This window comes from Pagrus pagrus, assembly GCF_965226575.1.
Source record: "Pagrus pagrus genome assembly, chromosome: 1".
In the NCBI taxonomy this organism is placed as follows: Eukaryota; Metazoa; Chordata; class Actinopteri; order Spariformes; family Sparidae; genus Pagrus; species Pagrus pagrus.
In genome coordinates, this window is record NC_140185.1 from 28360195 (window position 1) to 28387680 (window position 27486).

Below are 27486 nucleotides of genomic sequence, written 5' to 3' on the forward strand. Positions count from 1 at the left end.
GCTTTGCTATGTTGGGATGCAGTCTGGGTCATTGGATTACAATGCAAATGAAAACTGACTTAGGGGCACCAGACCTGCCAGTCAGTGTGTCCTAGTGTGATCCAATGATGGAAACAGCACTGAAACGACAAATGTAACCATAGGCATTATGAGGATAAAGGCCCTCAGAAGGACAGCTGTACGAGAGCGAACATGCATACACACACAGGTGTGGGTGCAAATAGGTGAACGCACACACACACACACGCACAATAATTACATTGCATTACATCCACCTAATAAAAAAATGAAACAGTACGGTGCCAAATGTGCTTTTCCTTAATAAAAATGCATACAGGGGGCTCAAAAGATCAGTGCTAAGAAGTAAGAGCCTATTCTGCTTTAATCATGTGTGGGTTTTATTATTGCTCAATACAGATATACACACCTATCAGGGAAATGAAGACACAAAAACCCCACGGACGCCAACTACATCTGGGAAGCCCTTAATGTGGCCAATCACATGCGTGTGAGAGTATGTGTGTGTGTGTGTATATGAGTGCGGACATCTCCGTGTGCTTGTGTGTGTGAATAAGCCCGTATCAGTATAGGTTGTAATAAAGACAGGTTGGGAAATGAAGCAGCGAATGCATAACAGGCTTATTTCCCCTCTTTGTCTGCGTGTTGCCCCGACCTAATCCCCGAGAGGATTATCCCCCACAAATCCCTGTGGAATTGGGGAGAAGGGGAGGAGAGAGAGACACAGAATCTCACTTCTCTGGAAGCCATCACCATCATCATCGTCATTGTTGCCATCCATTTATGAAACAAAAAAGAGTAAATGAAAAAAAAAAAGAAAAAATAAGGCGCTGAGCTCTTCTCCCCTTTTAAGCAAAAAATTAAAGCTTTTTAAGCACGAGATAATCGGGTAATCATGATTAAGTGTCTCCTTGTTATAAATTTCTGTCATCAGATGAGAAAAGCTTTAAGTAATTTATCCAGGCTAATATGCACACACATCACAGGGTTTATGGTGCGAAATGCACTCATGTGGCATTAAGCGTAAAACACACACGATTCACATTACACACACACACGCATTATAGAATTACACATACTTTAACGAGCATGGCAGTAACATTTGATAATATGTGGCAGTGCATTGTATGTTAGAGACTGTGAAACGGGGTCGGAAATCCTCTGATGGTTTTACTCACTCAATTCATTTGGTTAAGATAGTCCTTGATAATTCATGTTAGTGTTTTAGATGTAAAAAAAAACCCCAAATATTTTCAGTATATCATATGATGAACTTTAGTATGACACAAGGACATCTGATTGCTTGATGTAGCGTATGTGCTAAGCAATGATACTTTATACAGAGAGTATTCAAATTTTATATTATTGTTTCATTTCCTAAAATATTTTTTATTACAGACAGTGAAGTGATGACAGGAAACGAGGGAGACAGAGATGCAACAGTGGTCCACAGCTTGACTTGAACTGGAAAGGTTGCAGTTCATGGTGGACTTTTTAACCCCTAAGATATGGGGGTGCCCCATGTTTCATTTCCTTTTGAGGGAGGTTCTAAAAAAACGTGCTATTCCTGCTTTGATTTAACATATATTTTGTTCTGCTTTGTGGTTTTCATTTGTATTAATATTATTGGTAAAGGTACGTAATTGCACACTGTTGACTGGGTTAGTGATATATATTCAAAAATAGGTTAAAATTCTGGATTCTGATGTGAGGGCAAGACCTGGCCCAGAGCAAGCAGTTGCTTTTTACCATTTGGCACTACGGACATTTGCAATATTTAAAAGTTTTACGAATGTTAATGTACAATCAGCATATCAAATAGCATTGATGATTGATGATGCATCGCTCCTTGCTCTTTCACATTGAAACACTCTGGTATATTGTGAAGTTTAACACTGAAATTTTTTTAATTCAGACAATTCCAAAACTGCACTGTTCAGTTTCAACTTTGAATTTCTTTCCTCTAAGACATCTGCCCACAGAAAACAGTTATGCGCAATTAACTTTTTTTGTTTTAATCTTAACGGTTCCCAACCAGAAACTGGATTTCAAATTCCCATCCACTATACATGAAATACATCTTGGTCCAGCTCTGTGCAATGGATTTTAATTGGCTGTAAGTAAATTAGATGAAGGTAAGAACAGAGCACAGTGAGAGGGAAAGGCAGTCACTGTGAGTCTATGTGCTTCCAGCCTGCAGTTCTCTGTTCAGTCAAAAGGGAGCACTTTTCATCCACTTAAAGGAGCTTGGTAAAGCACTGCCCTCTCGCTCCCGCTCTCCGTTAGTCTGTCTCAAATTGTGGGTTCTCTCCCCCGTCTTTGTCTCTTTCCCCTTTCTCCCTGAGTCCTTTTTCGTTTCCCTTCCTGTTTTCCTTCTCTTCAACTGTTTTATCTCTATCTTTTGCGCACTCATCTGAATTCTTTTGCACAATGCAAAATGTTCTCCTGTTTCATCATTATATGCATGGGATACCTGCGCAATGGCCTTCGAATCTGAGATAAACCGGGTTATGGACGATACTGACACCTTCATTTCAGTTCCACAGTTCAACTCATGTCACATGCTGTTATCCTCATCATGTTTCTCCTCTTTATGTCACTAGTTTCCAATAAAAACAATTATTTTAAAAGTCAGTGTCATATGGATCATCAAGAACTTGTGTTTGTGTGCATTTAGCTCAAATTTGACATTATTCTAAATGTCACTGTTGATAAATGTGTTGTTATGTCATTAGGATGTTTTTGGCTATGTATCTGTCTCTGTGTGTCTTCTCACCATTTGGAGTGTCAGGAGGAGTCCAGCTGACGTTGAGTGCATGTGGGGACAAAGGGGTGACCAGCGGTGCAGGAACACTCTCAGGGGTGCTCTCCTCAGTTTGCGCCTGGCTGGGAGGGCTTAAGGTACACCCACCTCCTGTGCAGGCCTTGCCATGAACACATACACACACCAAGTCATTAATGTGTGGATGAATGTGAAGATGCAAATAAAAAAGATAAGAGAGTAAGGGACTCACAGCGAGTGTGATGGTGTAAGATGTTCCAGGGGTTAGGTTGCGGAGTGTGTGGTCTTCAAAAAGTTCTGTGCTGTTATAGGCTAACACAGGCGCCGCACCGTCACGTGACAGGTAGATGGAGTAGAACTCTAAAGCGCCATTGACCTGCGAGGGACGTGACCACCTGAAGAGGGAGAGAACAATCAAAATGCATTCAGTATAAAACTGCACTTAAATTCAGATTTCAAGGACCAGACAATTACTTTTAATATCTCATTTTCTAAGATTCATTTCATAAGATCAAGAGCCACACCACTACTCTGGTTGACGTATTTCTGCATTGTGATGCACGATGCCAGTGTGAAGATAACGTATAATTGTGTATTTTGTTATCACAGCAATATTGCAATAGACATGTAAATATTATTTATTACATTTATTATAATTGGTAATTCAAAATAACTTTTTGAACACAGACAGCTACTGTTAAAAATAGTGTATATTAAGATGTTACTTATTATTTCTAAAACTGTCTTTATATATTGACGTTACATTGCAAATGCTTTTCATTATACTTCAGCACCATTATGACTGAAAGATTAAAGCAAGTTTCTGAGAGAGTATCTGTGGGCTTCCTTGGCGGTGCTTTTGTCCTGTTTGTGTTTGTGTGAGTGTGTGTGTGCACGTGTGCCTCCCTCATTGTGTTTCCACCTGACAGTGGATGGAAACACAATGCCGACAGCTGAGGTTTCTTACTCATGACACACACACGTATACTGTACACGCAGTTTCCTTTGTAAGATAGAGGTGTCTCCTTTTCTATATTTAGAACAGGAAGGTCATCCCCAACGGAGAGAGAGAGAGGGAGAAGAAGAGACAGTCTTTATACATAGAAACATGTCGACTATCATTAAAAAATGTGAAAGAGAGTGAACTATGGTTAGCTTCAGATAACTGTAAGAATTATATTTTTTGGCTGCTTTATTAATGCTAAACTTCTTTTAATTTTTTAAAGAATTTTTATAAGGAGCTTAATGTGATTCGTGCAAGTTGGCATTGTAGAAGAGATATTCAAGCTATAATAAAACAATGTTTTTATTAAAAAGTCATGATAAAATGAAGGGTTGCCCACTTCAGTTCATCCTAACCTGGCAAAATACAGTGTTTTTAACAATGCTGTTTTAAATCAAGGATGCACCAGTGATTTACATTTTAGACCATGATACACTTTGCACTTTATACAAAAGTGTCAGCTACAATTTTTAGACTAACACAGCAAGCAAATAATGCTTACATAAAGGACCACTCAAACATTTTTTTATAAATAGTTCTGCAATTCTTACAAATCCCTGAGAGGAACACAACCCTCCTGGCATGGCAGCACAGGGAGGCCATTTTAAAAAGTGATGGATTCCCTTCTTGGTTCCTCCCATTAAAAGCCAGTTTTTGAATGACTGATGAGTGTGTGTTAGCACACAATTAGCCACTGAGGCTAATCTATCACATTTATTATAAGATTTATATGCTGTCGATTGGCAGTGTGATGTATGTCCACTTTTGAAAAACTAAATCAAAGGGGAGTTGTAATAATCTGTATCATAATTCACTGCGGTAATGGTTTTAGAAAACCACTGGTTTTAAAAGTGTGTTGTGTGAAGTTAGTGTGAAACAGAGGTGTGCTTTCTCAGCATGAAAATTAAATAAATTGAAAAACACGCACCTAACATGCAGTAGGTTCATTTAAAAGTAATGAAGATGAAAAAAGTCAGAGAAAAAGTAAACAAATAGGACTGTTTTAGTTGAGTTAGGTATGGTGCATATTATCTAAATCCTCATCATGTGTCCCATCAGAATTTCTAAGTTTTTGGTGTCTGACATTGTGGGTATTTTTTGCAGCTTTGTCTGCTTGTGTGTGAGTGAATGTGTCAGTGCATGGCAGTGTAAGGTGAGGTCAGGGAATAAAACTGCTGATATTGTTTTGTTGGCATCTTGAAGCCTCCCTAAACCTTTCGCACAGCCTCTCACCCTCATCCTCTCCCTTACACACACTCACTTTAAAAAAAAAACATTTCTCAAAACTCCCAAATTATCTTCCTCTCTTTGATCTTCACATTTCTTCACAGTTGTCTCTCTCTCTCTGTTTTTCTCAGCTTTTCTCACAGACACAATAGAGAGGTATTGACCAAGTATGATCTCTCAACCTCAGCCTATTACTAATGTGCTAACAAGGCAATACGCAGCCTTCCCACACCTGGTGAATATATAGCTGAATAAGGCTCAGGGTATGATACATATCCCTGTTCTGCAGACAGCAGTATTCTTGTGGATGATGTATTACACCTAAGTGATTTGTTTTTCATGCCATCAGCTGTCAATAGACTACAGATAAACACATTACGCTTGTATGGTTTGTAGTACGGTTGTATGGCATTACAGGCCTCATTCTTGAACGGAATGATATATTTTCTTTTGATTTCTAAGAGGAAAATTTGTTGTATGTGTTCAGAACCACTGGTACACTGATAACAATAATATTATAATAATAATCTTTTGTGGCTCCACAGAAACACAACTGCTTCTGGGTAAATACAAATTATAACCTATTCAAAGAGGTACAATCCTGATTCCAAAAAAGTTTGAATGCTGTGTAAACTGTAAATGAAAACAAGGTAAACAATAAGAGATCAGAAGCCTGAGCGCATTTTGTGAATCAGATATGCGGCATTATTAATTGAACAAATTTAAGAGAAGGAAAAGTACTCATAAATGAGACAGTTCGATGCCGCTTTGTCAGTAAGCCACTCATACAGTACATTCAGGCAGATATGGTCATGTCTATGTCAAAGCATTACCAAGATCATCAAATCTGAACCACACACACTCACCAATGTGTGCTTCCAGCTCCATCAACTCACTCACCCTTAATTTATTATTTATGCGCGTGACGATATGCCTGTGTTTATGCGTGTGTGTTCGTATGAGTGGCACTGCGCCCCGCTGCGGTGAGTCCCACTGTAAGTGACAGTCAGGACACTAATGGCTTTCACGCGGATTGACTTTTATACATACACACACAAGCACACAAACCAGGAACAATCGCACATGAAGATGATGGAAAATTGCAGAGATCTATCATCCTCAGTCCCTTTCCCTCTAGAAAGTCAAAGGTCAAGTGCAGAAGAGTATTCTGCATGGTAAACACAGCTGCAGAAGGTCACTGACTCTGCCTCGCCCTCCTTCTTTCTCTTTTCTTTTCATTTCACACAGATGCTTCATTTAAAAGACAAATGAAAAGCTAGAATATACCCTGAAGTACTGTTATTCCCACACTGTATTCCTGTCAGATCCTTACAATTGACACACACACACACGCACACACAAAATTCCAGAAAATCAATCAATTGAATGGCATTAGTAAACTTTCTCTAATACAGGGCCATCAGATGTGTCATGCAGCTTTTTTAGCCCTGCTGTGTGTGTGTGTGTGAGACGTGTGCACACTTACTCCACCAGAACAGTCCGCGAGTCAAGCAGAGTGAGAGTTGGTGCTTGTAGAGGCCCAGGAGGAAGCTGAGAGGTCAGCATAGTAACTAGTGAACTGTTGGTGCAGCCCACTGAAGTGCATGCACTCAGTACAAGAACGTGAGTGGAATACACACCAAGACCTGAAACACACACACACATACACACACACAAACACAAACATACAGCAGGAGACAGAGAAATAAGTGTAAGCACAAACACAATGATGGTTCAATACTCAATCCAGTCCACATAATGAAAACCTTGAATTACATCATAAAGGTTTCTCCCATGACTTGTTATTGTGAGGGGACTTAACCCTCTTTAACCCCAGACCCCTGAAAAATTCCTCTGTGCACCCCCTCTCTCCCTTCAGCTGTGTTATAATCGTTGTTTCTCTTTCAGTCTCTATCTTTGCCTCAAAACTATTCTCCATCTGTCTCACTGTTGCAATCTCGCCCTCTGTAACACGATCTATTCTTGCACATACTGTATAATTACTACGTCCATAATCCCTCCAATCACTGTGAACATCAGACACTCGGCATTATTAACCCAGCATGGATGATATGTGCTCTCATGCATTCATTAACTTACAAAGACACACACACGCGCGGTGTTGGGCAGTGTGATGTTTTGCTAAGGGAATGTGTATGTGTGTATGTGTGTGTGTGTGTGTGTGTGTGTGTGCGTGTGTGTGTGTACGTAAAATCAAAATGAGTGATAATCTATTCTGCTCATATAAAATGCCATATAGGATGAGTCTCCTGTGTATGTGAGTGTATGTACATGACTGCATACTGTATGTGTGCACATGTTCCAATGACAGTGTGTCTTGTATGTGCATTTGTGTGTGTTTGTCTGTCTCAGTGTGTGTGTGTGTGTGTGTATCTATTTGTGTCCCGGTGCAGCACTCTAGTCTCAGCGGTGTGACATGTGTTTCGTACCTTCTTTAAGTCTCTTTAGTGAAAGCTTTGAAAGCAAAGTGTGTGTATGCATGTGCGCTAACGTTTAGTGTTCTTTGTTTCTCCGCTGCTTCATTTTCATGTGTGTGTGTGTGCGTGTGTATTTAGCGTTCATTTTCAAAGTGCTATTCCCTTGGTAAGGACTGAGATGCTCTTTCCTCTTTCAAATGCTAATCCCCCACTCCATTTTGCTTTTCTTCACTCTTCCCCTTCTCTTTACACCGAGGCCCCTTCCCTCCAGTCACAGCTATGCTGCAACACACACACACACACACACACACACACACACACACACACACACACACACAAACACACACACACACACACACACACACACACACACACACACACACACACACACACACACACACACACACACACAAACACACACACTCTCCTTCTTACCAGTGATGTTGTGTTGTCTGTCTTTCCCCCTGTAGACCATTTGGTTGTTGTGATAGAGGAGGTACTCTGTAATGCCTCCATTGGGCCTATCATTGGAACAAAAAAAGTTAAATGAGGTTAATATTACTATGCTATATTTAATATACACCATTTTGATGTTAAACTCTCAGTTGTGTTCACACAGAGCATATTAATTCAAGGTGAAAAATCTGTACTCTGAACGAAAGCAGATACAACTGTCTTTTTTATATAATATGTTGGTTTGGTGTATGATTCAGTTTACTAAAATACATGTCTTCACATCTGCTTTCTTTCATACTCTCTTGAAGTAGGACACAGGTCAGAAAAGACATTTATGGGCTTTAAGTGCAGAGGATTTACTTACATATGTAGGGAGTTGCAACTTGCACATAAACAACATAACAATGACCAACAGAAAAAGTGTTCTGGATTGACACATCGTGTTATTACCTTGCTGGAGGTTCCCAGGTAATATAAAGAGCTGAGGGGGATGAGACTGCAGCTGGAGGAGAGACAACATCTGGAGCTGAAAATGAGGGAAAATAAAAATATTTGTTTTTAAGAAGTATATTACCACAAATATACTGTTTGGTAAAGGTAAATGAAAGCAAGTGATATATCAGTTTATCCCTTTTTATCCAACTTTTTGTTTAACATTTCTAAATATATAGAATGATCTATATATTGAATCAGGAAAAAATCCATTACTACTGCTTTGTGGTGCAGTGGCTCTAAATGATATAATATTACTTTAATGAAGGCATTAAACTAAACAATGAAGTTAACAAAGTGAGTGATGATGTTATACATCTTATCATTCTCTAACATCAGCTGTCACAGATTTAAAATGCTCTACATATTAAAAGAAATGTAATGACACTACTGTAGATACAACATAGTTTTAGATTACTGTTCAAAACACTGCAGTGACTGGAGAGGAAAAAGACAATTTTCTGTTCCCTGACCCATTGAAGAAGTTGAAAAAAATGTCCCTGTGCTCACAGAAAAGTGTGTAAAATGTGTCTATATGAGGTTTTGTGTGTTTGAAAAATGGACTTTGGCAAAACAGAGTTATAAATAAGTTCTGTCTCCAGTCTCTGTAACATGGTTCAGTGTCTTAACTCCGTGCTCAGTGAGAATCAATACAGTAATCTGTTTTTTTTCTTTTACTTCAGATTGATTTTTGCTGTCTCTGCACTGACCCCTGCCGTCACATTATCTCCCCAACAAGGCCAGTTAGTCCAACACAGATTAATGTAGCGACTAACATATGAAGAAAAATCTCTCTTTTCCTCTTCTGCTTTCCTCTTCCTCCTCTTATACATGTAATCTTACCTCCATGACCTCCCATATAAGAGAAATGTTGCTCTGTACTATCTGCCTTTCACTCAGTTACAATGTGCTCCAATCTTTTAACATTTCGTGTCTTGCCCTATCCAGCCATCTTACTTCTCCTTCTCCCTTCGCAACTGCTGTTTATTTCATGCGGACTTGTCCCTCTTTTTTTCTCTCGCCTTTCTTCTTCTCTCTTCTTGAGCACTAAAAGTCTTCATCACTGAGCAGACAGGATAAAGTGCCTGGGTGTGTTTAGAAGTGTGTCTGTGTGTGTCCAGATGCAGAAACAGTCATAAATCAAGGCTACCGGTGAGGGATAGAGAAATACAGGAGTCCCGTTCATGGCTGCGTGGCTGCATGTATGTGTAAATATGTGTGTTTCTGCCTTACAGCCTTACCTTCCTCGGGGGTTCTGAGGCTCGATCTCATATCATTATCATCACCATTGTCATTATGAAGACTCTCAGTGCAGCCGACAGGACTACAGGCACTTACAGTGATAATGTATCGAGTGGATGGAGTGAGACCTGGCAGCACACCTGGAGGGGAGGAGGAGAGAGGGGGTGAAGCAGAGAGCAAAGACAAAGGGACTTTTGTGAAAAAAGACTAACTTTGGAAGATACTCACTTAATTTTGCTATCTCAGACTGCTGAAGCCTCATATTAGCTTCAGCTCGATCGTATAAATCATTTTTGTAATATTCATATAGGCATGCGAGTACTACTTTAAGATGAAGTTTAAAAAATGTGAACCTATCCTTTAATGGTCCTTTGTGCCAACCCTGCATCACGCCTTTTACTGTCTCCTTCTAGTGCGAACCCGTTGTCACTGGAGTATGTATCAGCATTCTTCTGCAATTTAAATGCTTTACTTGTTTCTATGTGCCGCTGTTGCTAAGCAAACTTTCTGCGTTTGGCAAACAACGAGAGTCTGTTCTAATTGTAAAGCTTCAGTCGTCTCTCTCTGATGTTTTTTGTCCTAGCCGTCTCTGCCCTTTCCACTCCTCTCCGTATTTTCTAAGTCATTCTTTTACATCCCCTCTCATCTCTTCCACCCCCTCCAACTCTCCTCACCCTCTGTGTCCAGTCACCCTGTCTCTCTTTTTTTTCTCTCTCTCTCTCTTTCTTCCTCTCTCTCTCTGTTACCCATGTCTTTTAATTCAATTAGGGGCCAGGGCCCCACTCCGCTGCCATTACACCCTCATTTGCTTTCTGTGTTTTTTAGCCGTTGGTGTAATTCCGCAGTCAGGTGTCGAGGCCATCATAAATTAACAAGAAGCCTTATCACGGTGGACTTAATGTCTGGCAAAGAGAGAGGGAGGGAATGGGCAGCGGCGAGAGAGACACTGAGAAAGACGGAGACAGAGAGCTCATCTTCATATTTGCCTGGAGACATGGCAGAGTGGATGAGAGGAGGGACGAATAGCAGCAGCGGACGCGGACATCATCATCATCATAAAAGATGAAGCGAGGGAAGATCGAAAAGTGAGCAACAGAAAGAGAGAGAGAAGAAAGGAGCTATGCCAGGGTATGACATCATTGGGGTAGTCCTGAGTGTCTTGTTCCAAATGGAGACAGTCTCCTGAAGCTGGGGACTTGCCAAGGAGACATTAACAGGGTTGCCTGGGACAGTGTGTGTGTATGTGTGTTTGTATGAGAGACAGAAGTAAAGTGAGTGAAAAAGGCAGTGTGAATGTGTTTTCACTGAGGGCCAAAATGTCCTTACGGGTCTCACGAGACAGTGGCCCGCAACCAGCTATAGTAAGTTAAACAGTGCTACATGTTTCGCATGATGCTACCTGTGGTGTTTGTCTGTGATGTTTGCCTGGATCCTACTGAACAAAATCTATCTCAGCTGAAGGTATATATCCAATTAATGTCCTATCAAACCTTTACCTGTGAAATTTCCATTAGCCAGGTACACGGCTTTGACAGGTGGTACATCTGGCTGGTCTCTATCGTAGGCCATCAACTCATATCTGTCAATCAGGCCTCTGATGTCGCCAGTGGGTGGCAACCAGCTCACCTTGGCACTGAAGCCGTTCAGGCTCTGCACTGAGGTGGGAGGTGGTACAGACCTCGGTACTGGAGAGAGAAGGGGGCAAAATAAGTCAAAATGAGAGAAGAATGAAGAGAAAAATACTGTGTGGATCAACTAAGCAATTAGAAATTACCAAGAAATTACATCAGGAAAGACATGTAAAAAAAAAGATACCACACAAAAGCAAATAAAAGGAAAGTATAAAAGAAAAAAAGGAAAACAACAGTTCAGGAGCACATGAGGTTAAAGAAAAAGCATCCCCCATCTCTCTGTGTTTTAATAGGCCCAGTAAATCATACCTCACCATTAGCATAAATAGTATTTATGAGAGTAGTAACTTTTTCAGCACTGATTTAATACAGCCAGCCATTCATTCTGGGCTATATTTCACAGCAATCAGCCTCCCTCCTTTCTCCATAGCACTCCCCTTCTTTCTCTCTTCGACACCCACAGTAGATCAGGATGGTCCGGCTCCTTTCCACCCTCCCTCTCTTCCTCTCTGTCTATCTTACTGCCTCACAAACAACTTCATTTTCTCTCTCCATCCATATTTCTATCCATCTTTGCATCTGTCCCCTCCCTCACTTATCCTGGACTTGGCCCAAGAGGAGACTGGCTGTCAGTGCAAACTCTTCTTTTTCCCTCTCCACTTCAGCTTTTTAAGTTTTATCTTATTCTTTTCTCTCTCTTTTCATTACCTACTTACATTGCATCTTTCCGCATGTCCAACCAACCCTTCTCTCCTTGCTGTCCATCCTCTTCTTGCCTCCTTTTCTGTGGCTCCTTCTACCTCCTCCCTCCTCTCTTCACATTCCTTGTTCTCCATCCACCTCGTTTCCCCCTCAGTTCTTAATGTTTTTAGCACTTCCTCTCTCTCTTTCATTCCTCTCTCTGGTCATAGCATGGTATACTGAGACCTGCCAGTGTATCGTTCACTACTAACGAGCAGCTTTATATTACACAAGGGACCACACAGGCCATTCTAGGTTAACAGCCTTTTACTGGGATGCCCTTTATAGAGGCCTTATCAATCTCTCATACCGTCAGGCACATGTAATATCACTGCCGTTGGCGAAGTCTCACATAATGTACAACATAGTCATGGTTTTACATCCAAAATCTCTTAAGGACAAAGAGAACACTAAAGAATAAAGTCAACTGGAGGGGAATATCTACTCCTGCTCCAACATACCAAAATGCACCAGAGTAAAAAATGTTTCAGTTTCAGCTCATCAGGGCAAAATGAAACATTTTGTTAGTAACTTTTTAAAAGACAACGTGTACTGTGCTTGTGTACTCCAATGCACTTGTACAATTGCGTTTGTGTGTATGACTGGAAACATATTTGACTTACAATACAAAGAAACACACAACAGCTGCTGCCGGAGAGATGACAGACATGTTACCTTTGCTCAGGCTGCGTCCCCTCTGCCAAGGTCCGGTTGCCCAGCCTCCTGTAGCCAAGGCCACAAACCTGTACAAGTACTCTTGAAAGGTGTGTGTGTGTTTTTGCACATAGGAGGAGGGATTGTGGGACGCACATGGGACAGGGGTTACATGAAGAGAAAATATATTTGAAAAATATCTACAAAAAGATAGATCACATCTTGTCTGTATCACCTAAAATCAATAAAGACTGTCAGATTTACAACAGATACATTTAGACACAATTATCTTATTAAAAACACCGGTCCACAAGACTCTGTCTTCCCACAGTGTTGCTCTTATTATTGAAATAAGCCAAAGTGTACCCATATAACTGACATGACATCTACTTAGTCCAACTCTTCCTCATCTACAACCACACCCAGTTCCTCCTCTCCAAAATTAGATTTTTATCTATCTTATTTTGAACAGACAGGGTTAATTGTTAGTATGCACCCTGTGTTAGTCAATGTTGGAGCATAGTCATGTCCCCAGTATAAGCTTGAATCAGAGCACTCTAATGTACAGTTTATTGACTGTGTGAGAATACAAACTCATCTGCAAAGAAAAAAAACAATCCCTGGACTTGTTCTTATGTTGCAACCTAGATATTTTGGATACGAGGTGGTGAACAAGGAACCTCCCGAACAGAATTCTTCCTACTATTAAATACTATTCTTTTATAACTGTTATTTGTAATTGCCCTTTAGTAATAAGCTTGATTGCTGATTGCAAATTTACTTGAGTGCTCCTTTGATTGAATGCTGTTTTTTTAATTGTCTGTTGCGACAAAGACAGGAGTGTCAACGCCACGCTCTTTGTTATTGTTCGTTTGACATCTGATGGCGGTCTGTCACAAATTTTGTTTTTAAAAAAGTCTTGGCTCTGTGTTTGTGTAGTTATGTATATGTACTTATCCTGTGCATCGTTACCAGTGAAAGGCTGTAGACTATAATCTGTGGCTCGTGTCCTTCTCCCACTATACACCAACACTGAATCGTTTCCTCTGCAGTTGTACCGACTTTCACTGGTGGGACAGCCATCTAAGTAGACTCTAACAGAACGGCGGGAGGCAACAAAGAGATTAACACTTTGACTGAGAGGCAGGTTTGTTTCATCACTTCGTATGGTAAGACCCCTTATGCAACCTCCTAGGCCTGTGAAAGAGCAAAGGAGAAGAGGAGGAGAGAAGAAGAAGGAGAGGAAAAGCAAAAAGGGAAGGGGAGAAAAAGAGGAGGAGAACAGAGAAGAAAGGGGAGGAGAATGTGAGAAGAGTACATCTTTCTGAAAACTTTGTTAAATGCATGTCTCCATTTTACATTTTAAATAGTTAAAGTAAGCACCATCGTCCCCAACTCTGATATTTACATGGTTAACGCTCATACATTATAAACTAATTCCCTTAACTCCTTAGGATAATGAGGCCACCATTATATTTAATATTAAACCCCTTCTAGGTCTTCTAGGTCAAACACCTGCACTTGTGATTGTCTGAATGAACTTATACTTTGTCTGTATATACAGTATATCTCACCGTGTTTGTGACTTCTGCTGTCCAGAGCAGGATGTATGAGCTCCGTGGGCACGCCCCCCAAGAATAACGGAGAATCGACTCTTAGCCTCGCTGCTCCTCCCCTTGTCTCCTCTGCCCAATCATTGACTGCAGCAGAGATAAGCGAGCCACGTTTTGCCAATGAAAACAGTTTCCAGTCTCCATCACAGTAGCTTAGCCCCACCCACATGCTTAGTTCAGTCACATGACCTTCAGAGGCAAGAATGAAGGACAGGAGACCGCCTTCCAGTTCCACCTAAAAATACACACCAATAAACAAAATATCACAAGTTAAGGCTTTGTCAAGTATTTCTTGTGTTTTAGTTGAGTATTCACAGCATTTAAACAATAATTTATGGTGGGTTTGTGCGCCATACCAGCATGTAGTCGTCAGTTTGTGTATTGTATGTGAAGAGCAAAAGTGCATTGAGCTGGTCCGTTCGGAAATCCATAGAAATTTCAAAGTCCCGTCCTCCACTGAATACATCTCTGTCCATCTCCAAGTAACCTAAAACAAGGAGGAAATGACAATATAAGAGGCTAAGGGCTACAGAAAGGAAGCAACTTCTTTCACTGCGTCGGGAATATGTAAATATGGTTTGCACCCTTTATTTTGCAAATATAAATTTTGAATCATGATTAAAATGTGCGACATGTTTAAGTTTAAAACATTTTTGTCACAAATATTCAAAAGTGACAAATAGAGGATTGGATGAGTAGGCCCTTTACAAAGCAATAATGGAGGAAATGTACACTGATGAACCTGATCTTTCACACAGAGACCAATTAACTTATCATCATCATATTTATCAACATGAAACAACAACCTCATTATCACCAACATCAGCAGCAAGCAGCTTATTAAGATATAGTGCTGCCAGTGTATCACGGATGCTAAACATTCACTTAAAGTTGTGTCTGAAAACAGCTTGCTCATGAAAGAAGATTTTCTCTGCAATGCTAATACCCTATTGCATGTTATGTTGAGATATCACAGTATGAGGATTGTGCTACAATGTACATTATTATTCCACGTAACCTTTTATATTATACACAACAATGGATAAGGTCCTACCATGACCCAGAAAATGGGCTCCATCTTCAGTTTGAACAGGGCATCCCTCCCAGCTTTCATAAACTGCCAACTTCTTTGTGGCTGTTGTCCAGTCCAGAGATTTCCATTCCTCTGAGGGGCCGTCAGTCATCTTAAAACTAACGTCTCTGAGACAACCAGAGAAACCCTGTTGCACTAACCGGGCCTCACCTGGTAAGACACACAAGGACATGTTCCATAACTCAAAAAGGTTTTCACTACATGCTATAACAATGACTAGAAGTTACCAACGATCAGTGCCTGAATATGAGAATGATGATACATTTTATAAAGGCAGTAAGTTGGTCTGGTTGTAGTGAGGCGGGACCTCAACAAGGAGACTTTAAAATGTTTATATCTGTACCTAAATTACTTGAGGAAGATAGAGGACTCCTGTGTAATCCAGGGATGTAGCACTAGCTGCCTCAAGAGAATTCTAGCAAAATATAATTTCCTCCATTGAGAATAAATTAAAAAGAGTCAACCCAAATTCAGATGTCAAAAATTTTGAAAAACACATTTTCAAAATTAAAAGGGGTGATGATGAACTTACCTGAATCCTCTCTTAGCAAAGTAAAGTCTTCAGGCAGCCCTCCAATGAAAACTCCTGTGTTCTCACCTATAATGGTGCTGCCACTGGAAGCTGATGCACTTCCTGGTGACGGTGGGGCAAAAAAACAAAGTGTGGAATTATGTATTGGTGAGAGTAAATATGAAACCAGAGCATTCAGGTAAAAGAAAAAGGGACACATTTGAATAAAGGGATGGAAGATATAAGACGGAGCGGTACACAGTGGGTAAAAGCAACCAAAGGGAGAGCGAGAAAGTAGAAGAGTGAGACTAAATAAGCAAAGGGTTATGTTCTGTACAGAAAAAAAATTAATAACGCATTTGTTAACAACTGAGTGTTTCTGTGTGTGAAGCAGTATTTTTCTCGTCAGACACAGAGTGGCTGGGATTAACCTGACTAATACCTCCATACAGAGCTCGGGGATTTACATACATAGAAGCACACATATACACACATACAGTACTTGTAAGTCTCCCACTGCATGTGCGCATCCACGCATATATGAACGAGCATAAACACATTCGCATTTTAACACACTCCCACACTCAAGCAGATGCACATAGTGGTCAGTATGAATATGAGAAGAGTTACCTCTGTATTGATTGTTCACAACGATTGTTCCCACGGCCCCTCGCCTCGTAGCTATGATGCTGTGCCATTGTCCATCATTGTAGCGGCGCCCTCCATCACCCTGCACACTCACAGCCACCGCTGAGCCCTACACACACAAACATACATATAATACAGGCAAGAATGAAAACAAATATACATTAAAGGTGTTTCATGCATCAAGTTGACTGATGCTTGTTTTCTAACTCTGACCAGGTCTCACAACTACGTTTCATACAGTAATCGCTTAGGTAATTCTGTGACCTCTGGCTCAAAAGAGACCACTTTTCAAATCATAGCCCAATCAAACATGCTCACTTTGTTACATTTTAAATTATCGCTTCTTTATCCCTCTGTTGTGCGAACAAGGTTAGACATTAAGGATCGATGACACACATCGCACACACACCAGCCTCAAGAGGACACGAACATGCACATATAATCATCAAAGTGTTGTTACAGGGCTTTTTGCTACCTATTAAGTATGACATCATTGTTGTGATCAGCTTTTAGCAAGTAGGCAAAGAGTAATGTAGTAAAACAAGAGTAACGGGTACGTGCACACTCTCACAAACAACATACAGTATATCCACACACAGACACACACACAGTGATGAAGATTTAATGATGAGATCAATAAATGTATGAATGCCAGAGTATATCAGCCTCTGACATCTTTACTACCATCTCTAGACAGCTCTACTTAACAAGACAACATGGGAGGAGTCTCTCCAGCGCTCTCTCTCTCTCTCTCTCTCTCTGTCTCTCTCTCTCCTTCCCTCTCTCTTTTGCACACACATGCACACACACACCGTTTGAATCCCTCACCTGAGAGATGCAGGCAGGGGAAGCAACTAACACTCAACTCTTCCTGAAGCTACAACTGAGGTGCTCTTTAGCAAGGCCTTTAGAACTGGTGGGCAGAAACCTGTGATGACAGTGTTGGTCCCTTAAGCCTGCAATGTTGTACAGCACTTGACTGAGGTGTGCGTCAATTGTTGTGTGAGAATGCCCAATTTCTTGAATACACAGTATTAAGTTGTTTCTTACTCCTACAACAGATGACATCCGGATTGTTGTTTCCAATTCTGTGTCCTCATGTCTCACTGTCTCAACTGAAGCATCTCGTGCCTTTCACATTTTTTCTGTTTCCCATTTTTGCCACAGTCATTTCACTACAACATATTGCAAACTTAATCCAGATCCTCAGCAGTGTAGATAAATAAAAAATGTTGGCTATAATGGTGTTGACCTTCTGTCCACGTCACAGTGGCATTTTCAACCACCAGCTTTTCAAAAACTCCTCAGGGATATAGGCCCTCACATTTTCTCTATATATATATTTCACCTCTTGGCCAAATTATACGTAGGCATGAAATTCATTTTTACTACTACGCTGATGATACACAGTTGATGTGCCTGTGAATACAGGGTTCCTGTCTGTCCCCACAGCTAAAAGCAAGTCAGATGGTTCATAGCCTTCCACTATTGTGCCCCCCTCCTCTGGAATAATCTTCCTGTTGATGTCAGTCCAACGCTATTTAGGCCTTAAAACGTGTCCTATTGTCTTAACTTGTAGTAAGCGCTTATTCTTCGATTACCTCAAGCCCTCTACCTGCTGCCATTATATTTCCAATGGGTATGTGTCAGTCTCAGGGCATCTATTAAGCCTAGTACTAACAGTTTTATATTCCTGTCCTGCTGACAAGATTACCGTTAACTATCTGAAAGCCACTGCATCTCTCTAACCCTGTTGTGGCTGACAAGCAAAGCTGTGTGCCAGTACATGCATTGAACAGACAGTGACAGCTAACTAGCTAGTGTTAAAATCTGTAATGAGTTCTACACCTGTATTACAAGATTACAGCCTGTGACAGACACTGTAGTTACCAGTTGCTACATACACCTCTATAGACTGAGGCAACCAGTGGTCCATGAAACACTACTCACCTGCATCAATAGAGTGTAAACTGTGTGTGTGAGTGTGTGTTTTGGCATTTGTGTTAAACAGTTCGTGACAGTAAGTTAACTCAAATGTTTTGGTCTCTATCTTCTACGTGTGAAAGGAAAGGAAACACTTTTGAGTGCTCATCTGCTTCTGTGTACTTTGTGTGTGTGTGCGTGTGTGTGTGTGTGGCAGCACATGAGCACATATTTATGAGCATATCACTTTCCTGTGTCATGCTAAATTACCCCCCCTGCACTAGTAATCCCATTAGGCTAGCTCAACAGGCTAATAGGGGGAAGTAATGGGCCCAGCTATATGTATCTAGGGGAACACTAATAAGCCGTGACACCACTCCCACTGTTAATTACCCCAAACTAGCCTAAACAAAGGAATCAACCCAGTTGGAGAAGACACACATACACTACATCCAGCAGCACACACAACCGCAGACACACACATTGACACGGCGTGTCAACATACACCACTTGCACACAGAGATACATCCCATGGTTACATTTTGATCAGGTCTTTTTGATAACAAGGATTGTATAGTTATAGCGATGAGGAACAAAAGTGTAAGTTTGTGCGTGTGTGTGTGTTTGTTTGAGTGTGTAATTAGTTGGTGGCCTCATGGAAGTATGTGTAATCATCTCCCATCATCACTTTCATCATCGAAGTCGTTGACTCTTTAACCCCTCTACATGTGTCTGTATGGATGGATAAGGAAAGCAGGGCTGTGTGTGTGTGTGTGTGCGCGCGCGCAAGGGTGCAAAGCTTAATTAGCTTGCAATTGGTATTCACGCGTGGTGACTGCAGGGAATGAGTTAATTGCAGTCCAATTCAAACGTTGACACACTTTCAAAGTTTTTTCCCCTCTCCCTGTCTCCCTGACAGAAACCAATGAGGGGCTACAGATCACATTTATTAGATGAGAGCAAGTGAGAGAGAAAATGGGAGAGAGACAGGGAGAGAGACAGGGAGAGAGATGGGTAGAAAAAGAGAGGAAGACAGAGACAGAGGTGGATCAGAGGAAGAAAGAGAAAAAGACAGGTGAAGGTGAGCAAGTTAAGTAAAGTGAGCAGAATGAAATAATAAAGTAAGAGATGAAAACAAATAGGGGATGTGGATGAAAAATATTGATGAATTAGTAAAACTAAATTGTTTAAATGGCCACTAAGGACACTTCTTTGTGCTCAAATTCTTAAAATGTGTACGAAATAAACCTGACTTACCTGTGGATCAAACAAAAAGTAAGGGATTCCCTTTTTGATCTGAATGGCCAGGAACTCTTCCTGACTTCCCGGCGAGAAGGCACAGAGCAGCAGGCCGTCTGGGGAACGAGTCTTGAAACTCAACTCGACACCTGATACAAAGCAGAGTAGGAGACAGAGTTAAATCTTATTTAATTTGTTCTCAGGAATTAATTTAACAAGGGCTAAACAAGACATTCAATACATGTCAAATTTAAACATACTGTTGTTAAAACAATTCATTTAAAATCTGACAAAGCGGGGAACCATGCAATACGTCCCTTTTAAGACTTGAAACAGCACTTGAACCGTTTAAGCTCTGCTGGAGCCACTTAGCTGTACATCTGTAGTGTCCCAGTGTTAAATCTGACCATTCAGATAACAGACAAAGCCCATCGTTACCATCTAATCTAAAAAAGATGGTCTTTAATTTTCTGATCACTTTGAATATAATAAGGTAGGCCTCTTCTGGCTCCCTCTTTCTGGCACTTTTACACTTTTGTTCAAATCCATAAGATGAGTAGGGTACACCCCTAAAAATACCACTTGCACAATACTCTATTTTGCAGCCAGGTATACCCTCTTTGTCTGTTTTCAAGTAGAAAAAGAAAGAGAAGGAATGTTTTCAAAATGCACCAAAGCTCTAAAATGACTTCATTTTCAGTGAGAGCCAACCATCTAGGATAATCTTACCACTAAGACACTTCAGGCAAAACATGAATTTCAGAAGACTTGCCTGAGCAGACAGACCTATTCCTCAGATAAAAGCTCTCATCTGTAATCTCCTGCTTTTATCTCCTAAAGCCACAATAGTCGATTTTAAATCATATGAAAGATAAAGACCTCAACATTCTTTAAGCCCATTAAAGTTTCCCTCTAAATCAACAAACTATTGGTAATTGATTTATGAGAAACATTACAGGCTTCCAGCACATTTCCCTCCTGTATTTTCAAGTTTCAACACTTTCTCAATGAAGGTTTGCGGGCAACTTATAAAAGATTTGCTAAATAAATCACGAGAGACCATTAAAATGTTTAAAATCTATATATTCACATAAAGGTTTTCCTTTATCTCTGTGATAAAGCCCAATTATTGTTGAGCAGCAAAATAACTGACCAAACGGTGGCATCTACTGTGTCATTCCAACACAGCCGTCCTGCGACTTTTTAATGGTGGGGTGCCTCATTTTGTTTGTGCATACTGTGAATCAAAGCTTCAGCAATGTGGGAAACTTGTGGGTTCTTAGACCAGCAGGACCTCTAACACACATACTCTCTTTCTCTCTCACACACACACACAGAGTAAAGCACAGAATTCATCCAGCGTGCTGTCTTGTCATGTTACTATGGATCAGAGATTGGATCTTAATCCACTACTAGATCCACACAGCGACACAGAGGATGTGATTTTATGTGTGTGTCTGTACGTGTGCGTTTCCTCAGCTCTGTCTGTCTCTGAAGGGAACAGAAGTGTGGGAAGATCTGAGGAGTTGAATGGAGGCAGTCCAGGGTTCATTTGAAGCCGGTGTTGGCAAAATAATTAGTGTGTGAATTCACTTAACATAGAGAGAAGTCAAACAGTTACATGGCAAGCTCAAGATGAATACAGATTTCAAAGCTCCCGGTTTTCACACCATTTTGAATGAGAAATACTTTTTCAGTGTTGTTACCCTGGATCTATTTGAATCTGGATATGTCGTTATGCTAATAGTTGACATATAGCAACTAACTTGCACTTGTCAATTCAAGTCAATCTTATTTATTTAGCCTATAATCTGAAATCTATCAGATGTCTTACATTAAAAAAGATTCCATTTATCCGGCCAACCCTTTCTGATATAAAGCCTGTAGGTCTACAAGCAGCATCACAGTGAGTGTTGGCAACAGCCCTGGCAGCAGGTAGATGGGTTAGAGGTGCGTATTTGGGTGACTGATCCTATAACAGCATCGATGCCATTTCAGTGTATTCACATTGTGCATTTGAGGCAACATTACAGGAAGAGGTGGGGAAGGAAATGTTTGCCATGCTCCTCTGTAATTTAACTAATTGTTCCAGACAGCATTTTAACCATTGGGAAATAACAGCATAGGTTGGTACAGACATGGACATTCAGCAAGACGAAGCTATAAGTGAAGCGAGAGGCCTCCCCAGAAGAGTGCAGGAGAGTTATAGGGGACATCTCCAGGTTATCTCTATCTCCGATCGTAAATTAACATCTGCTGAGCAATCATAGCTAAAAAGACGCTTCTTTTGCCTGAGAATCAACAAATGTTTTAAGTTTTCTGCAGTATGTAAGTCAAGTCAAATCAAGTATTAGCTTATTGAAAATCTATATCTAACTGTTAAGAGCTAATTTGCCATACTTTTAAAGTTGCGAAATTGCCAAAATGTCAACAAATTCAGGCAATAAAAACAGGGCTCCGAAAAGAGTTGCAGTAGATACCTGTAGCTGGCATTAAAACAGCACATAGGATGAGCTCCTACTCTGCTGATGGTCTTTATTTTTCTTGCATTGGTTTCCAAATAGGCCTGTATGTTGGTATTAGCATGTTTCCATCTATCAAATTAGCAAAAAACATTTTTTACTTCTTAATATTCACACAAAGTCTAATTTTACACTGAGCTGATACAAAAGGAGAGAAAGTAGAAGGACTCAAGAGATCCTTTTCAAAATAGTAGGACGTCAAGACCTAAATTACAAGAGGACTAGGAGATCGCTGAAAAACAGTGGGTAATTGCAGCAGTAATTATTACTGTGGTTGGGGAGGAAAATGATCCTTATATTGTATTTGCGCCAGATGGGATTAAAAATACTGACCAGCATAGGTGATGTTAAAATCACCCCACCTCTCTTGAAGAAGTAAATCCAGTCTGAATGGGGCTTAGACTGAATCTTTTTACTTTTGCCAAACATCACATTATATTAAAATGTGGCTCACAACACATCACATGTTTAGCATTTCCATTTAGTCTAGGATACAAGTGATTTAGATGATGAACTGTGTACATTGTATACATGTGACAGAATGACAGGAAAGAGTTGTGGGGTGAAAAGCACCTTGGATATAAACAAATGTGAAATTGTCCCATTTTGACAGTGCACATATGAACTGAATATCAATAGTGCACAAAATCAATAGTTTTACTTTGGTTAATGACGTATAACAAGTCTAAATGGAAATAAATGTACAATAACTGTGTTAGAAGTACACAGCTGAGACAAAGACGTTCTTTACATTTGGACTTGCATTCTGTGCATCAGGCAGGCATCTGTCATTTACATTCATGACCTTGTCACCACAGAGATGAGTGAAGTCATGACAGAGACGTGACATTACATTATCCCCCTTTAACCTTCTCTCTGTGGCACTCTCTCCTGATCTCTCATAGCTTCTTTCTTTCTTCCATTCGCTTTTAACCTTCCTCTTCTCTTTCTTGACCTTTTCATTCTCCCTCTCTCCACCCATTGCCTCATCTGAATGTGTTTTCTATCCTTGGATCTTTATCTGTTTTTTTCTTTACCCCTTTCACTCCCAACTCTGCTCCTTCGCACGTCTCTTTTCAACATTTTAACACTGTCAACAGTTATTCATTGTTACTTGTGACTGTAGTTAATGTTAAATTTGTTGTGTTTGAAATTTTTAGTCTATTCTAAATTTGGTCTACTTATTGTTGATGCTTAACTCTAACTACAGCCCAACCGATACTGTTTTTTTGGGGACGAGGCTGATACCAATATTTGGGAGTAAAAAGGTCCAGTATCGATATATATCGACCAATATTATTATATTCAAAGAATATATACATTCATGCTCTTTTTTTCAAGCACTTTCAGTTGAACTTTTCAAGAATAAACTTTTTGAGTACACTGAAACAGTAAACTAATAATTTAATAATTATAAGTTACCCCAAGCATATCTTTCTGCATTACATGCTGTAAAAAAAAGTTTTCATTTCAGCACATATCTGATAACATATGCGCTGATACCCATATGTCAATACCAGCCGATTATATTGTCCAAACTGATTAATTGGACGGGCTCTAATTGTAACAGCATTTTTGTCTTTCTAAAGGTCAGTAAACAACAACAAACATATAATCAAACTGAGAGGACCTGGACATGAGAGATACATATTCCATCACACACATATACTATCCCTGTACACATGAGACAGGCTGATGGGACCTTAGCACACACTCATAGGATTTGACAGTGGAAAAGTAGCATCACTATTATTCCTGCCTTATCAGCACAGACGTTTATGTAGATTTTATACGATACAAAACCGCGGTGTGCAATGGTCAGGTACATTAAATGGTGTATTATATCTTCATATAAAAGAATGTTGGGCAATATCTGGAATTTTGCTGTAATGCGTTGTGCTCTTCTCTGCTGTCTTATGATGAACCCAGCACTCCAGGATGCGAGTTTCCTCTTTGAATATATTATTCAGAGGTCCAATCCAGCATTTCCAAATAGCAGTAATAAGGTAAGGATTGTTTAAAATACTTCTGACCTTATTTGAAATAGGTAAAGGTGACTACTAATGTATCTTTATATATATATTTGTTGATCTTTGAAAGAACTGAGCATTTTGTGCACACGCTGTTATAATAACTTTTAAAAGAGTTACATTTAAGGTCACAATAGACAACTGTTGGTGTTTGGATACAATATGCAGCATGTTTGTGTGAGTCTGTTGCAACAGGGAGGGATAGACTGTCAACACATGTTCAGCCAAAGTGTTCGGTCCAAATGTACAGTATCTGAGTGATACTGCTCGTGCTCAGCATTACTTCCTTCAGATTCCCCCACAGGACTTGTGCTACTTCACAATGACAACCACTTTGGAGCCATCAACAGACAAACCTGAGCATACATCATGACAGGTGTCTCTGTTACACATACAGAGTACACGCAAGCATACATGCACATGCTCAGTAAGCACCTGAGTTTCACAGGTACACACGTGCTCAGTATAAACAAACTTTTTCCACAGCAGACCTTCATTTCTACATACAAAACATGTCACAACCTAATGTTAAACATTTGATAAATTCATGATTGTAAAAAAGTGACCACATCTAAATCATTTAATTACTTTTAAATTTGATATACCATATCAATGATACAATGAACTTCACGACCTGTGTCAGCCCAGCTTCTTTTCCGGCCAGAACATGAAGAGTATGAAAAAGGATTACTTTGAGAGACCTTTATCAATAAAACTAACCTGTGCTGTTGTGTTAAAATGTGGAAGTTTTTTTCACGAGTGATATATTACTTAATGTACTGTAAAGAACACGTTTTATGACCTACAAGTACATAAAACCAATTATACTCACACCATTAATTCCAGAGTTGTTAAGACAGAGAATTATGTTGTTTAAATTGAGGCTTTTGTAAATTAAAAATAATAAAGGACTGTTTTAAATTGAGTTTATTGTTCAAACTTAATGTACTGCTCTAACTGTGCCTAAGTGAACAAAGAGGATTCATGTTATATTCTACACTATGCAATACTAACTAGTCACAATATTCAGCCATTTTTAAGTATAATCTCATTTATTAGGTAGTATTGTTTCATATGTTATTGTATTGTTTCTCCTCTTTCTGTCTCAGTAAACAGTGGAGGTTGTGTGCAATCATCTACACAACATAACCTGAATAACTCCAGTCATGTTAGCTCTGTGCTGGCATTAATCAGAGCCTGGCGTATTAATGAGAGCGCGGCAGCTAGCTAATTACACCCATAGATTCTGCAGCAGCCCATTAAATATACAAATGACAGAATTAAAGAGCCCAGCCTCTTCTGATTAATCTTTAAATGGGGAAAAACTAATGATGTCTGTGCAAACTTTCCCTTCACACATTTCTCCCCCTCTCCTCTCAACGTCAATGCCTGGCAATCAATCATATTAATTAAGGAAAAATAATTTGTATCATTTAACATTTCCCTCTTTCCTGCTCAGTTGCTGCAGTGGTGCAGCAACAGTGTACTGTATTAGACGTGTCTGGAAATTATCCAAGTCTATTTGTTCCTGCATTCATTTTTTTTCAGCTTTTTTTTCGAAACTATGTTTGTGATGTTTCATCTCTCTTCATTTGCTGTGGGTTGTAGAAATACATCCAGATTAGTGAAAATATGAGCAGGCCGTCATCCTCATTTCAATCAGCCCATTTCAGACTCAAATACTGAACAATTACAAATGAGGAGAGAGAACTGCATAATCTGTTTTGAACCAGTATCCATTTAAATAGATTATTGAATAATATTGTTTTCCACTCAGAACTGAGACGCACAGTGTCGTTAATTCAGACAGGAACGTGGAGAGCAGGGAGTCATATTGCGGGGCTTAAGATACAGAGGCATTACAGATAAGATGAATTGACTAACATGCATTTATGGAAACAACCACTTACAGGGTATTCATAATCCCAGCATGATTGCATATGGTTATAATCCTGTTGTATCTAAAGTAAGATTCAGTGTAGTAAATATTGACCTCAAGTGCCCTAAATTCATTCAGCATTATGAAGCGTCGTCAATCACAAGTGAGCAGACTTATCATTTATGGAAAGCTCCACTTCTATCACAATAATTGCCCATGGAAAGCAACCTATTTAGCCAAAAATAATTTAAGTATAGAGGCCATAAAATTACAGGTGAAAGGGCAACTATCATGTGATTTTACATGCTACATCTTAATCTTATGATTTAAAAAAATTGGCCGTGCTCAACAAGGTGGTCTTAATTCACATTTCAGGAAATGAGAAAGCCTGCAGGAAAGAACCTGAATGAGCAATTTATGGAAACAACATATTATTAAAATTCCCAGAATGGTGCATAATGTTGATGGAGAAAAATGATCTGCGTTTTCCATCACTGCTGCCATTGGAGAAAAAAGGAACATCATATATGAAGTTTTTTCAAGACTCAAGAACAACATTTCCAAGCAATGCATTGTCAAAATTTTTAGATGTTTTCTGGATGAAATATGAGGTGTTGTAATTTGAAACTGAACTAAAGAGACTATAGAAAGATTTGACTTATAAAAATGTACAGTTGTCATTGTCTGAGTTACTAGGTTTCCACCAGGCATCAGCGATTGACGAGTCTCTCCTCTGTGATCAATTGACTCTCGAGGGGGCATTACACTGCATTACATTCATAATCCAATTTGGCTTTGATTTGTTCGCTGTTCCATGCGCTTCGATGGGAATAATTGTCTGTAGATGATGCTATTAGTATTGATGGTTGTAAAAGGGCGATGGTTTGAGGACTGCCGACACATTCATGGTCCAGAATAGATCCGGTCTGAAAGTGATTGTCTGATCCATTACCCTTTATGAAGGAGGAGAGTGGAGGAGATGAGAGGCACCCCTCGATAGCAAAAATCATCATCTATTTGCTGGCAGTATTCAGAGACATCTATTTACCTTTGTGCTGAAGGGACATGGGTAAGATCAAAAGTCATCATTTGTTGATGTGGGATAAAAACACAGCGAGAGAGAGCAGTGAATAAGAACCAGGAACCATGAGGAAAGAATAAAGACATAAAACAGCTAAAGAGATTGGTTATCTTTTCACCAGAAATGTTTTTTTACTGAATTGCATAAAGACAACTGGACATTGTTTTACCATTCAACTTAAACTGTGAACCATATTATTTTATGGAAGTAAGTTTGTAGAGGACAAAGAGGAGGTCACAAGTGTGACATCATAATAACAATAT

At 39.8% G+C, this 27486-nt stretch overlaps 1 protein-coding gene across 2 annotated transcripts in view; it reads right to left on the reverse strand.

The window, feature by feature from the left end:
* ush2a (Usher syndrome 2A (autosomal recessive, mild)) overlaps nucleotides 1–27486 on the reverse strand; it is a 196117-nt gene that overhangs the window by 102769 nt on the left and 65862 nt on the right. For both annotated transcript variants that reach the window (XM_084361215.1, XM_084361216.1), the window contains exons 30-44: nucleotides 19730–19860; nucleotides 16532–16658; nucleotides 15923–16024; nucleotides 15352–15540; nucleotides 14654–14784; nucleotides 14259–14532; nucleotides 13657–13881; nucleotides 12706–12786; nucleotides 11155–11343; nucleotides 9658–9798; nucleotides 8375–8450; nucleotides 7904–7989; nucleotides 6517–6676; nucleotides 3033–3195; nucleotides 2795–2942 (exon numbers count right to left, since the gene is read on the reverse strand). In XM_084361215.1, coding sequence (XP_084217341.1) covers nucleotides 2795–2942; nucleotides 3033–3195; nucleotides 6517–6676; nucleotides 7904–7989; nucleotides 8375–8450; nucleotides 9658–9798; nucleotides 11155–11343; nucleotides 12706–12786; nucleotides 13657–13881; nucleotides 14259–14532; nucleotides 14654–14784; nucleotides 15352–15540; nucleotides 15923–16024; nucleotides 16532–16658; nucleotides 19730–19860 — 2223 coding nt within the window. The remainder of the gene's footprint in view (nucleotides 1–2794; nucleotides 2943–3032; nucleotides 3196–6516; nucleotides 6677–7903; nucleotides 7990–8374; nucleotides 8451–9657; nucleotides 9799–11154; nucleotides 11344–12705; nucleotides 12787–13656; nucleotides 13882–14258; nucleotides 14533–14653; nucleotides 14785–15351; nucleotides 15541–15922; nucleotides 16025–16531; nucleotides 16659–19729; nucleotides 19861–27486) is intronic.